Source organism: Vollenhovia emeryi, unplaced genomic scaffold, assembly GCF_000949405.1.
Source record: "Vollenhovia emeryi isolate VEMERY1.0 unplaced genomic scaffold, V.emery_V1.0 DF939130.1, whole genome shotgun sequence".
NCBI classification, from domain to species: Eukaryota; Metazoa; Arthropoda; class Insecta; order Hymenoptera; family Formicidae; genus Vollenhovia; species Vollenhovia emeryi.
In genome coordinates, this window is record NW_011967236.1 from 1431414 (window position 1) to 1443796 (window position 12383).

Here is a 12383-nt window from a genome sequence, read left to right on the forward strand (position 1 = left end):
TTACGTACATTTATAAGATGTTGAACGGTAAATTAAATTACAATGTTGTAAGAGTTTCAAAATAAAACTAGTAAATGGTATTTCTAGAAGTGATAAATGTACGTGACCAAAAAATCATTACGGCACGGTAACAAGGGAAGTTGCACGATAAACAGAATCGTCGAGCGAAACGGAGTTAGTGACAGGAAGTTGTGGAATAAGATTGTCATTTCTCATGTGTCGTCTGGCTCTTTTTCGACAGCGAGCGAAACCGCGCCCGTTTTCGAGGGAAAACTACAGGCTTTTGAAGGGCCATATTTTCACGACGAGAGAGCCGCTATCCACACGTTATTACGAGGTTACGAGTCGCTCGCTACATATGCGGGCCAAGCTTGTCTCCCTCGTTGCCCCGCGACTCATGTATTTATGCATTTCCACTGGCTGCTCCTTGACTCGCGTTCACGCATACATGCGGGCGGAAACTACGTGGAAAACACGCGTAAATCGGCCATAGTCGCTTCGCACGGCAAAGAAAAATAATGCAGTCGAAATAGAGACGCGCAAAGAGCTTGAATTTCCTCGGGTGTGGCGTCGGCGGGACGAAATGCGCGCGTAAGACGTCGAGAATAAATTTAAATTGCAATTGCAATACAGTACGGCAAATAAAGCGGTCTCCTGGATTAGAAATCGGTCGTCATGGTTTCTGGCAGACACTCGTGGTTGCCTTTCGTTATATGAGAGCCATATTTACTCATTGCATTCAATTCAGATTCACTTACGGTATGATTTACTCGGCGAAGGCGTACCTGGGAGCCGGTGATGGGAATTTATTGGAGGCGGAGGTTGCCCTAAAAGCCAAAGCGCGATGCGCAGAGGCAGCGAGTGAGAAGAAGTGTGCGGAAGAAGGACGGACAAGGAGAGAAACCGCGAGAGGGACAGCGGGCCAAGGGAAAGGAAGATAAAGGGTGATAAAGGAAGATACATCCTTTCCTCATATTCCGTATCATGCATGGCTCATAAAAGTTTGTAAGGACGTCTTCCGAAATGCAGATTTATCACAACGCTTTTGTGCACGAGAGTTTGTGGCTTTTTACAACTCTTCGCGATTATAAGTAACAGTATTAAATATCGCACGTTCGTTCGTGACAAAATTATGACTGTGTATAATCAACACTTTATCGGAACTTTAATTGAATAGTATTTAATTAATTAAACAAAAGTACAATAAAGGTTTTGAAAATTATATTAAAAAATGCCCTGCTTGAATCGATAACGAAAGATCGAGGGAACACGATTCTTATAAATTATATTCATAGCAATGGCTTTCCTTGACCACGTTGACGTTATAAAGTTAGCAAATGGGAATACCGATAAATTTTCGGAAAAATATCTATAGGAGAGAGCTTATGGATAATTTATATCCAGTTCGGGGAGAAAATGCTTTGAGAATATAAGCGGCGGAGTATACATAGCGTTCCTTAATTCAGCATTATTGAATTTTTATTCGCCTCTTGTGCAAATGTCGGCCATACAGGCCTGTCTGGCATTATTATGCTGCAAAATACATGTGCAACTTAAATCAGAATGATAATAATCGTGTCTAGACACGGATGACCGACTCTGAAGCACTTGCTCGCTCGACCTCTTGTTATAAATCATCCAATTTTACTCGCGGTTGATAAACAAGCAGCTATTACATGTGCTGAATAACGTTTCTATTCCATTATTCAGGACATTCTTTCATAGTTTTCAGACTGCCAACCGTATCATTCTAAACATTGAATGATTTCTGTCATGATTTAACCTTCATCGAGGAATTACTTTAACAACGAATTATGAACAAAATAATTTATTTTCACTACCGCGTGCTCAGGTGTTCTCCAGTAAATATATCGCTTTGTGATATGTTGCGTAATACAGGATTAGTATTTATATGAAAATGCAGAAGACCCGCGAGAGAATAGCAAAGTAAAACGTGCACTAGTTGGGTTTGCCAATTTACGCGCGGAGCGGGATTTCGGTCGATCGACGGGGACAGAGAATGCCACAGGGTGGAGCAGCGGTTGAGCAGGGAGGGAGAGAAGACAGGAGGTAGAGGACACAACCCCCCTCCCCCCTCTCCCTCCCATGAACCCGAACATGAATTAAAGTTTTAATTTCTCTAAATCACTGTTCGCCCTCGAGCGCTTTCCACCAGACGGTCCGTTACTTATAGCCTTTGCCCTTTTTACCGCCTTCTTTTTTTCCCATTCGCCTCGATCTTACCGACGGCCCGACCCTCGCCAATAGGGAGAAATCGATATGCACTTATCCGATGACTCTTGAGACCCCGAATAACGAGTCCTCCCTGCTTCCCCCGTTTCGTTTCTTTCTTTCCTTTTCTTTTCCGCGCGCTTCCAAAACGATAAGCAGAACCGCCGGAAATTGTCCGACCTCGAATATTTCGGTCTTACCGCGAGATTACCGGAGATTTATTTATATAGTTGGGTCTATGTGTTTACTCGGAGAGTGCACGCGAAATCTCTTCTTTCTGCACAAATTCATCTTCTCGCTTCGTAACCCGATACCTGCGCGTCTCCGGTATGCGTTTGCGCGATGAAATTTCTCCGAAGGTTTCTCAGAAGAAACCTGAGTCCTTTAATCGTTCGCCAAAAACCTTTCAAATAATCTACGTACAGAAAAGTGCAATTATCAAACTAGGCAATAAATGGTATCTTATTTTCTCAACTATTATATGAAGCTAAAATCGTTTCATGTTATGCAAACGAGACAATCTATATTTTGACTCACTCCACCCGAAGCTTACAATTATTTATATGTACGTAGGCATTTTTTTATAGGAAAAAAACATTCATTTTCAATTGTGTACGCAGCACCAATCAATTACGCTGACTATTTCGAGATATGGAAATAAAAGCACAATGCGGACAAATTCAAAAATCGCTTAATACGCGGTACCGCGAAATGCGCGGCAGCAATCCCGCCGTTTGCCCGTGTTTTCGGGCTAAAAGGGAGAAACCGGGGTTGTTCATTTAAAATCATGACGTCGGTTGGAGGGCGTTAGTGCGGCGGAGGCGTTAGTATTAACGTTAGGTACCGCCGGTCGGGCCACCTACAAGAAGTTCGCACAGCCTCCACCTTCTCCCATCTCGCTACCACCCTACTTTCCCTACCGGGGTGACATATTGTTTCCATTCTGCTCTCTCGGGCTAAAGCGCAATAAAAAACTGGCATAAATATCACCTCTCTCTCTCTCTCTCTCTCCCCCCGTACGTTTTCTGCGTGGCCCCTACCATCTATGCCGGTACTCTGCAAAGCCAAGCTGGCGACAGTAAGAGAGAAGAAACACCCGATAACAGGCGGCGTAGCACCATACGAGAACACCATCGCTGTATCGCAGGACTAATTTGCCTGAGTGGCTTTTTGGACCGCGGAAAGGAAGCTACAAGGATCTCGATCTCGCCTCATTTATCGCGACTTTTAATCTTCTTAGACAGTATAGAGAAGTGAATCTATATTTGTTCTTTTAACAAATTATACCTGATATCTTTTTATCACACAAATTGTAGTGTATTTTAGGATCTTTCGTTAAGTTTATATCCAATTCTAATTTTTTATTTGCAGGCAGCAGGGAATCAGAGCTATTCCAACAGAGATAGATATCACGGAGATGTTTGATAGCGTCCATCTTGATAACAACATCTGAAGCACCACATAGCAGACAGTTCTGAAATTTGTTATACATATGTATTACTTACAGCGTAACAGGTTCTTCGGGGCTAGAGGGCGAGATGGAAAGCGACATGGTAGTAGCGGTCAGGCATCGTGATGTTCCCGGTGATCTGACTCGATCGTCCACCTGCAACAAAACGAACGTAACACGGTTATTCGTAACGTTACGATTACCCGTCAGCTTCTTGACGCGTACGGAAGTTGCTTCGCTCCCTGAAAATGCATGTAGCAGTTGCTTCAGCGGCTTGCGAATTCTTCCACGTCGCAATAGGTGGGAGAAAACACGGAGAAGGAGAGGCCGTCGAATTCTTCGCGCGATACTTGCTACCGTCGATGGGGAATTGAGCAACAGGTAGAGCAGACATGTCCTCGAGGCATCATGCTCGGCAGAGCACACGCGTGATTCACTGCATAAGTGAGTTATCAGGAGCACCTTTTTTTTTGCTCCTCTCCGCTCGAGATCAAACGACGGGCAAGCAAGATTATGCGGAAGACACGTCGTAAACTCTTTCGGTCACGTTTATGGACGATTAAAATAAAATATAACGTATTAATGATAACTAAATTTTTCGTTCTCGATACTTTATACACAACATTGTCGTAATCGTCAATCTAATCTGTCTATTAATATCTGATGCTACCTTGAACTGGACATAAAATTATATATTACAATTTTGTAAAACTGTAGACTTGCGCGTACATTTCAAAATAATCAATTTTCTTTCATTGATTTTACGTTTATATATTTGTTGTTTGAGCATATTTGAATATATAAACCTTTTTCGCGCACGTAACCTGCATATACGTATATTAAATAACTTGATTAAATATTCAGTTTAATAAATAAAAACTCGAATCAACCAAACATATAATTGGAAGTAATACATATAAAATATTCATATGAGAAAAATGCAAATGGGTCCACGGGACGAATCAAATAAAGGAAAAAGATACAATGCGCAGCACAGATTGTTGTCTACATTTTATGTACGAAATTCAGAACTGACGAAATATTCGATAGAAAATATAGCCCTTTTTTATTTTACACGGTGATTATAAAATGACTGTCGCGATTTCCCAGGGATTAATAATGAGCGTGGACGATCGCAGGGAGAAACAAACGTAGCCCCGGGCAAGTGGACCAGACTCGCGGCGCAACCGACATCAATCTGAACGAGCGAGCCGCACCCCTAACGATCCAGCGAGTCATATAAATTTTATTGCCATTTCATAAATCCCGACGACCACCGCGAATAACCGTCCGGGAGCTCTCCGAGAGATTATCAGGAACGTATAAAGTTGCGAAACGTCGCGCGGTTACGGTTCGCTCGATCGTCGTTCTCGATGCTTCCGACGCAATTCTCGAGCACGATTGCGAAAACTTCCGCGAAAATATAATGGTAATTATCGTCCAACTTAAAAAGCGATCAAGCTGCTTGGACAATTGGCATTTTATACCGATCCCTGAACTTTACGTCCGCATAACGTCGCATAGAAGGATGCTCGAGTCTAATAAATTCTTATTCGTTCGCGTTTGAATATTAATTAATGCGCAGGCAGATCGTGTGATATGTTTCCGTTTCTCCGAATATATATCTGAGAAAAAATTATTTAATCGACAACAACAGCGTCGATAAAAGTACATTGTTTCTTTCGTTATAATGAAAAATCCATCGAATAATTCCATTATTGTATCATTTAATAATATATAAATTTTTATTTCGATTATTTTTATTCTGTCTTATACATAATACACGTTGTGTGTATAGAAATAAGTTGGATATTAAAATAATATCGAAAGCTTTTTTTATAAATCTATATACAATGAATATATTCAACATGCGTGCGAGCTTGTGATAATAGAAGTAATTTTAGAATATTAAAGTGCATTACTATTTTTATTATTTTGTTCATGTGTTGGGCTTCATTTTATATGTAAGCAGAATAGTATATTATACATTAAATTACACGTTACAGTTAATACTTAATATACAATCTCGTTTGCACATAAATTGGCAGATAAATATTATTTTGCCAGTGTTGCAAATCTCAGTTTCTCGTGGCCGACAAGAGATAATTCGTATCCGCCAGCAAGAGGTGTGTATTGCCTTTAATTAAGAAAAAAATGTAATATGAACGAGAAACTAGACGCGGTTACGACGGCACCCCCTGCAGTTCTTGAGCCGCAGGGGTCGGTCGTTCCCGCGACCACGGAGGGTGGAACAAAGGAAGTTATCGCCGTGGAATTTTTATGTCGACGAAAGAAAGAAATGTAAATCAGGTCCTGGCGCTCTCAGAAAGGATGAGAGAAGAGCGAGGAATATAAAAATGTCACCATTTTGTCGAAATAAAAAACCCAAAATTAATACAATATACTTTTTGTGCACTCGCATGTTTGTGTATTACAAAAATATGGATATCAGCCATGGAACGTCAGATAGGAGTGTTATATCTATTCATGTTTGCAAAGCTTCGTTCGGCAGAAAATATGCCAATTTTTTAACTGACTTTTATACGCAATGAAAATAAGAGAGACTGTGTATCTATTATATATCTGCTAAAGTAGATTGCAATAAAGACATAATGTGATGCGGAATTTACATAGCTCGAGCATGTCAGCGCATTCAAGAGCAGGCACGGCCGAACTGACAATCAGTCATTCAGTCGTACGACGAATGAACGCTGAGGAGACGAGAGGAGATAGAATCGAAATGTAATTAAGAGAGTAAATAATCCGTACCGAACAAACTCCGTAAAATGGATCAAAGAACTCACGAGAGTGAGAACGAACGCGATAGTCGGGGAGGGAACTTCGACGAAAGGTATCGGGGTGAACTACGTGGAACCGCGCGTCTCGCCCTGTCGTCGTCCTGTCTAGCTCGAAGCAGTAGGGCACCGAGGGAGGGGAAGAGCCCCGCCGGAGACCCTCGATAAATATTTCCGTCAAGTGACCGGGGTTGGAATTCAAAGAGAGTCGAAAGGTGGAATCGAGAACGGGACGACTCCGGGCTGCCGTCGGGGATGAGAAGCGCCAAAAAAGGAAAGCCGGGGCGAGCCCGGGGCCAGTATATTTGCGTTGCGTTATATAGTTGCACGTTTAATCAGCTATATACCCGGAAGAAGCTGGAAGAAAAAGACTGCGAGAGAGGCATATATCCCGCGTGCGTGTATCGAGAAAAGAGAGACGCCAGGTGCCTTTAGAAATGTTCAAAAAGACCCTGCTTACAGGACAGTTCATTTATACGCGATATTTGCTCAAATCTTGTACGAGTCTCACCATGGTGAAGATGAATATTATTCGATTAAGTTATCAGATATACATTTTTCAGATATTAAACGAGATTATTTGAAATAAAAGTTAAATTAACTAGTAATTGGCTATCAGTATTAAAATACCGAGAGCATTATTTCTTTTTCTATGGTAAATGAAGAATTACTTATGTTATTTGTAAGTAGTATGATATTCATTCGCGAGTTTGCGAGAAAAAGGAGCGAAGGGGACTGGCGAAGGAGGGGAGTAGAGGCGCCTGTGGGACGTCGATGGTGTGACAGATTGCCTCCAGTATTTTCCACCACATACATCATCGACAGTCGCTAGACCTTGGCTGTATCTCGATGCTCGCAACCTCGCCATCCTCCTTAATTGGCGTCGCCTACGCCGATGTACTCGTCTTGCCGACATCGAGGATCCCTCGCCTCGTTAATACGCGCAACCGAAAATGTTCCTACTCGATAAGCAATCACGTCGAAAAGCCGAACTCTCTAAATTAATGTACGACTCGCCGAGGTGAGGCGCGGTGATACATTGATAATAGAACGAAGGGTCGGTGACAAACTGCCGACCGCACTTTCATCGTCAGGGATGCGATTAGGGAAAAATTCGTCCTGTTTTAATGGGGAGCGAAAATTAAATACCGCGGTATGTCCACCCCTTAAGTCCGGCCACCTAATAATTCATACGAGGAATGTAAAAAGGGCAGTGCAGACCCCTTTTCCACTCGGGCTCGGAGAAAGCGCGAAGAGCGCGGCGGAAGTCAAGGGGGTAGAAAAATACGGGCTCCTGTTTATCTTGAGATTTGTAGCCGCCTTGTTCCCCGTATTTATTGGCTGCTCCGGGAGCGGGAATGCCGCAGTCTGACGGACCGTTAAATTTTATTATGTTTTTTTCACCGATGCCGAAATAACGCGACGCCGGATACGGCTGCTTGTATCGTAGTAAGGATAAATTCTGATCGACCGTGGTTCGACATTTCTCTCAAGGGCCATAGACTTGGCGAGCTCTTGCTTTATCCTCACGCTCTCGAGTCGCCCCGTCACCCTATTTGCGCGGAGCTTGGAAACAAAATTCGATTTGCCCGGAGCATCGAATGATATAATACGATTACGAATATACACGTTGATCTAGGTACAATCAAAGCTTTTTAATTTCTTCAATTCGGCAGACACGTTTTCATTCTGCAATACTTGAAAAATTTCTAAGCTAAACAAAAAAAAATAAGAAAGCAAGAGTTTTACATTTAGCAAACGTAGGCTCTAAATGTTGGTAGCGCATTGCAATGTATTTCTACGAGTAACGTCTGCAACGCTCGTAATGATGACGAGTTATCACCTCGGCGAATTCGTTAGGAAGGCTCGTGAGCACATGTATTTTCCCGCAAATCTGTCTGCATCCTGCAATGGTCTAACCGTCTCCCCGTGCGAGGTCATATCCGAGATTAAGGAGAGACGGCGGTTGCAGGCTCTTCAGGATGATAGTTGTAGGCATGGTGGAGAATCTTCGCTAAACCAGGCGCCTCATTATCTTAACAAATCTAATCTCGTGGTGGGTGTTTATAAATGTCTTGTTTTCCCCTAAAACGACTTTAAGGACTGACGAGGAGAAAGACGCGGGAGTGTTTCTACAGATTACAGTCTGCTATCCCTTTACTGTCCATAGAAATAAAAAATAATGTTTGGCCATATATAAAAAATATACTTGTTAAATAAACAATTTGAATGGCATTATTTAATACACTCTAATCGTTATCCCCAACTAGTAATTTTTTAGATAAGTAATATATGTATAACTTTCTCCGTTTAGTCGAAATGTATGAAAATTAACAAAAAAAAAAACGCAAATTTTGTATGCAAATGATATTTCTTAAACCATACAACTTTTTCTGCTAAACAAAATATAATACGGTATTGAAATATAAATTAGGGGTGCAATGTGTTGCATGGCATCAACTAGATTCCTAGTTTAATCGGTGCCTATAGATACGAGAATGTGGAGAACACAACGCTGGCATTCAAGGAAGGGTAGGCCTCTGTTATTATAAGATGGAGAGTACAGCTTGTCGCAGAATCGAGAGTCCCTGATCCCTAAAGAGCAATAATACGAATCCTCTCTTTCCATCTCTCTTTCTCTCTTGCAGTTATCATTAAAATTGTCAAGGCACGCGTAAAAGTTAATTCAAAAGCTAATTCAAGCCTTTATGATAGGCCGCGGTGTAATCTTCTTCTTGATCCTCTTAAAGATCTTGAGCCATCTTTTTCAAGCGTTTCATTAACCCACTTTACATTGTAAGAATAAAGTGTCCAAGTGCCACAGAATTTTTCTAAATGTTCGCATAATTGTTTCTGGTATCATTTTATGTTCATTTATCGTGTGATTGTTTCTATGACGAAAAATGTGAATCGCACATGTGGTATTGATAAAATTCATTAGAAATTGAACTTCAACAACGTCGTCTGCGGACATCGTGAGACAAAAAGACTGCACCACAGTAAACTCTTTCTCTTAAATTTTCATTCGAATCTCGTACGAAGAGGCTGCATCAGAGACTCGCTTCATCCTCGAGAAACCCAGGCTCTTCTATTCTGTCTCGTCCTGGGCATAATTTGCACACAAAGTACTAAGGAGTAAAGTACTATGCGGGGTGCCAGCACCGTGTTATACGTATCCGCGTTGTACGTGTGCGCGTTATGTATGTACCGAACCCGAAGACATTATGCTAACGCCCTTCCATACGATGGTCCTCTACCTGATGCGCCTGCCTAAGTTCTCGTCCTTAATAATCGATGCGAATACAAAATATATTTGAATTAATTAATAAATTTTATATAAAATTTCAATTGTTCGTTATTTTCACGTAAAGGGTTTTAACCCTTTTAATTTCTTTTATGACTATGAACTTCGTATAACATCTCTTTAATGTTCCACTTCATTAATGAAAATACTTTTAATTAGAATAGGGTGTTTTTCGTCGATCACTTGTTCCCTTTGCCTTTTAAAATTCCATCTGTCCTTCGTTAGGAAAGATTTTTTTCTGTATCAGTAATTGGAATGCAAGGACATTAATGGCGCGGACACAGCACGGGCCGCATATATGTATGAATAACGACCACCGGCTGGCACTAACGAAGGAATAAGGAGGCATTCTTCCGCCAGGTAATAAAAAGCCTGTCACGTAGCGGTGACTTCGCCGAGGACGACCGCAATGAGAAAGTGTGGGTAGCTAGAAAGAAGGGAAAGAATACTGATTCATTATTCAATCTGGGTCGAGTGATTAGCATGCGCCAGTGCTCGACGTCTTAGTCCTCGGATCCCTCTAAATAATGTAAGGCGAGCCGCTAACCCAAACCACCTTCATGACGTCCTCTGACTTTTCTGGCATCGCCTTGAATATATTTCAACATTATGCACCCGTTCAGATATAGATGATACTTTTCTGCAAATATTTGAAATATCTGTCGTACGTAAATATTCCAATATCATACATGCATCGATATTGTCGCGTTTTCTTTCGCTTTCCAATTATTTAAATACAACTAATCGATTAAAAATTCAAGAGTCTCTCTCTTTTGAAACAATCGTTTGCGATTTTAATTAGCAATTTTAACATTTTTTTATTTCTTTGATATATACCTTTGTATTCTCTGGAGCGACTGTACAAAATCCATATATCGCAACGCTTTAAAAGCGGCACGTTTCGACTATCCGCTGTGGTGGATTACAAGAAAATACTCTCTAATCCGTCCACGAAAAAATATCGTTGTCCCGAGTCTCAAGGGAGAGAGAAAAAAAAGGCCGAAGGATAAAACATTTTTAATGTAATTAAGTGGGAATCTCTGCGGTGTTCTGCCCTGTTCTGTCCCGACGTTACCGTTACCAGCCTCCCTTTCTCCTCGGTTGACGATGGTCTCGGCTTGAGATCTGGATGTAAGAAGGGTTGTATTCAGCTTGCCTCCGGGGCATGTTAATGCACTCCGAGATCTTAGCACTTACACTCCAACACGCCCGTCCTCGTCGTTGTCGTTCTCCTGCCTGCTTTTCCATCCCCAGCCATTTTCTCTTTCTCTTAAACTACCCCCGACCCAAGTCCCTGGCGCCTCTAGAGAGCTTTCACGGACGCCGCCTTAAATCCGGATCTCTGCGCGCCTTTACCTCCCCTCCCCGTCGCCGTTCTACCGCCACGAACCACCTCTCGTCAACCTCCAAGTTCGTGTACCCAGCTCTCGAAGCCACTGCGAAATTTTCCTTCCGAAAGAAATGTCTTCGTGGAAATTTTATTTTTCTTGCTCAAGGGTTGCACAATTTCAATTTTGATTACTGTGTAATAATTATAACCGTATCCACGATTATATACTCTTAGTGCCTGCTCGCATCGTCTAAAAATATTAATACCAGGTAAAAACTAAATTTACAATCAGAGATGAAATATTGAAACTGAGGGCCCAAAACATTCCAATGCGTCTGCTTTCTTGTCACGTTTAATCAATAACAGTAACAAATTTATCCCTTCAAAAGCGGGTAAAAACATTTCTGAAATAAGGTGTCCTTTTGCTGTCTAAAAATAGACTGTACTTTTACCTCAAAGAAGTTTGAGAGAGAGAGAGAGAGAGAGAGAGAGAGAGAGAGAGAGAGAGAGAGAGAGAGAGAGAGAGAAAGGGGGGGGGAGATTCTCAATGGTTATGAGAATGAGGGTGAGAGAATCCACGGGAAGAAATCTTAATTAACGAGAGCATTGTTCCAGTCGCGAAAAGTCGCTGGAGTACCAGCCAGCAGAACCAAGCGTGGCTTTCGGCGTGGCGCGCGGCCGGGGATGATCATTTCAGACTCAGGGGGATGAGAGGGGAGGAAAAACGCCGCTTTTCCCGAGGACGATGGGCGCCACGGCCACCGGTGGTGGTGCGCGCAAGGGCACACAAAGCCCTTGACGGATGGGTAGCCACCGGGCTGCGGCGTAACCCCCACGATTACGAGTGACCACCTGTTGAAGGTCCTATACGCACCTGTGTACGCACACACGACTCGTCCTCCCTGCACCACGAATACAGACGGCATTTTCATCCGTGGCGGCAGAAGAAACGGTCCGTAATAATATGCGTAAACTTCCGGACGTAAACTAACGGAAATGATCGGCGAAAACTCGACGGATCCGTGCGGAATAATAGTACGCGTGAAAGCTAAGTTCATTCAAGCCGAGACCAAGAGGAAGGCGAGAGAGAGAGAGCGAGAGAGAAAGAGAGAGATAGTGAGAGAGAGAGAGTAATTTGGCTAAATTACATGTGCAAATACGAAAATTTTACTTCTAAATTTTAATGCACAACAAGGGTAGCGTTACTTTTATTAAATTTCTTTCAGACTGGTGGCAGATCCATTTGACGATTAACGACACTCGATTGTACTC

The 12383-nt window shown here is 42.2% G+C and overlaps 1 protein-coding gene across 10 annotated transcripts in view; it reads right to left on the reverse strand.

Moving 5' to 3' along the window:
* The window catches only part of LOC105568302 (homeobox protein 5-like), a 277344-nt gene that overhangs the window by 38384 nt on the left and 226577 nt on the right, over positions 1-12383 (reverse strand). For all 10 annotated transcript variants that reach the window (XM_012023870.1, XM_012023869.1, XM_012023866.1 and 7 more), the window contains exon 5: positions 3738-3838. In XM_012023870.1, the coding sequence (XP_011879260.1) occupies positions 3738-3838 (101 nt within the window). The remainder of the gene's footprint in view (positions 1-3737; positions 3839-12383) is intronic.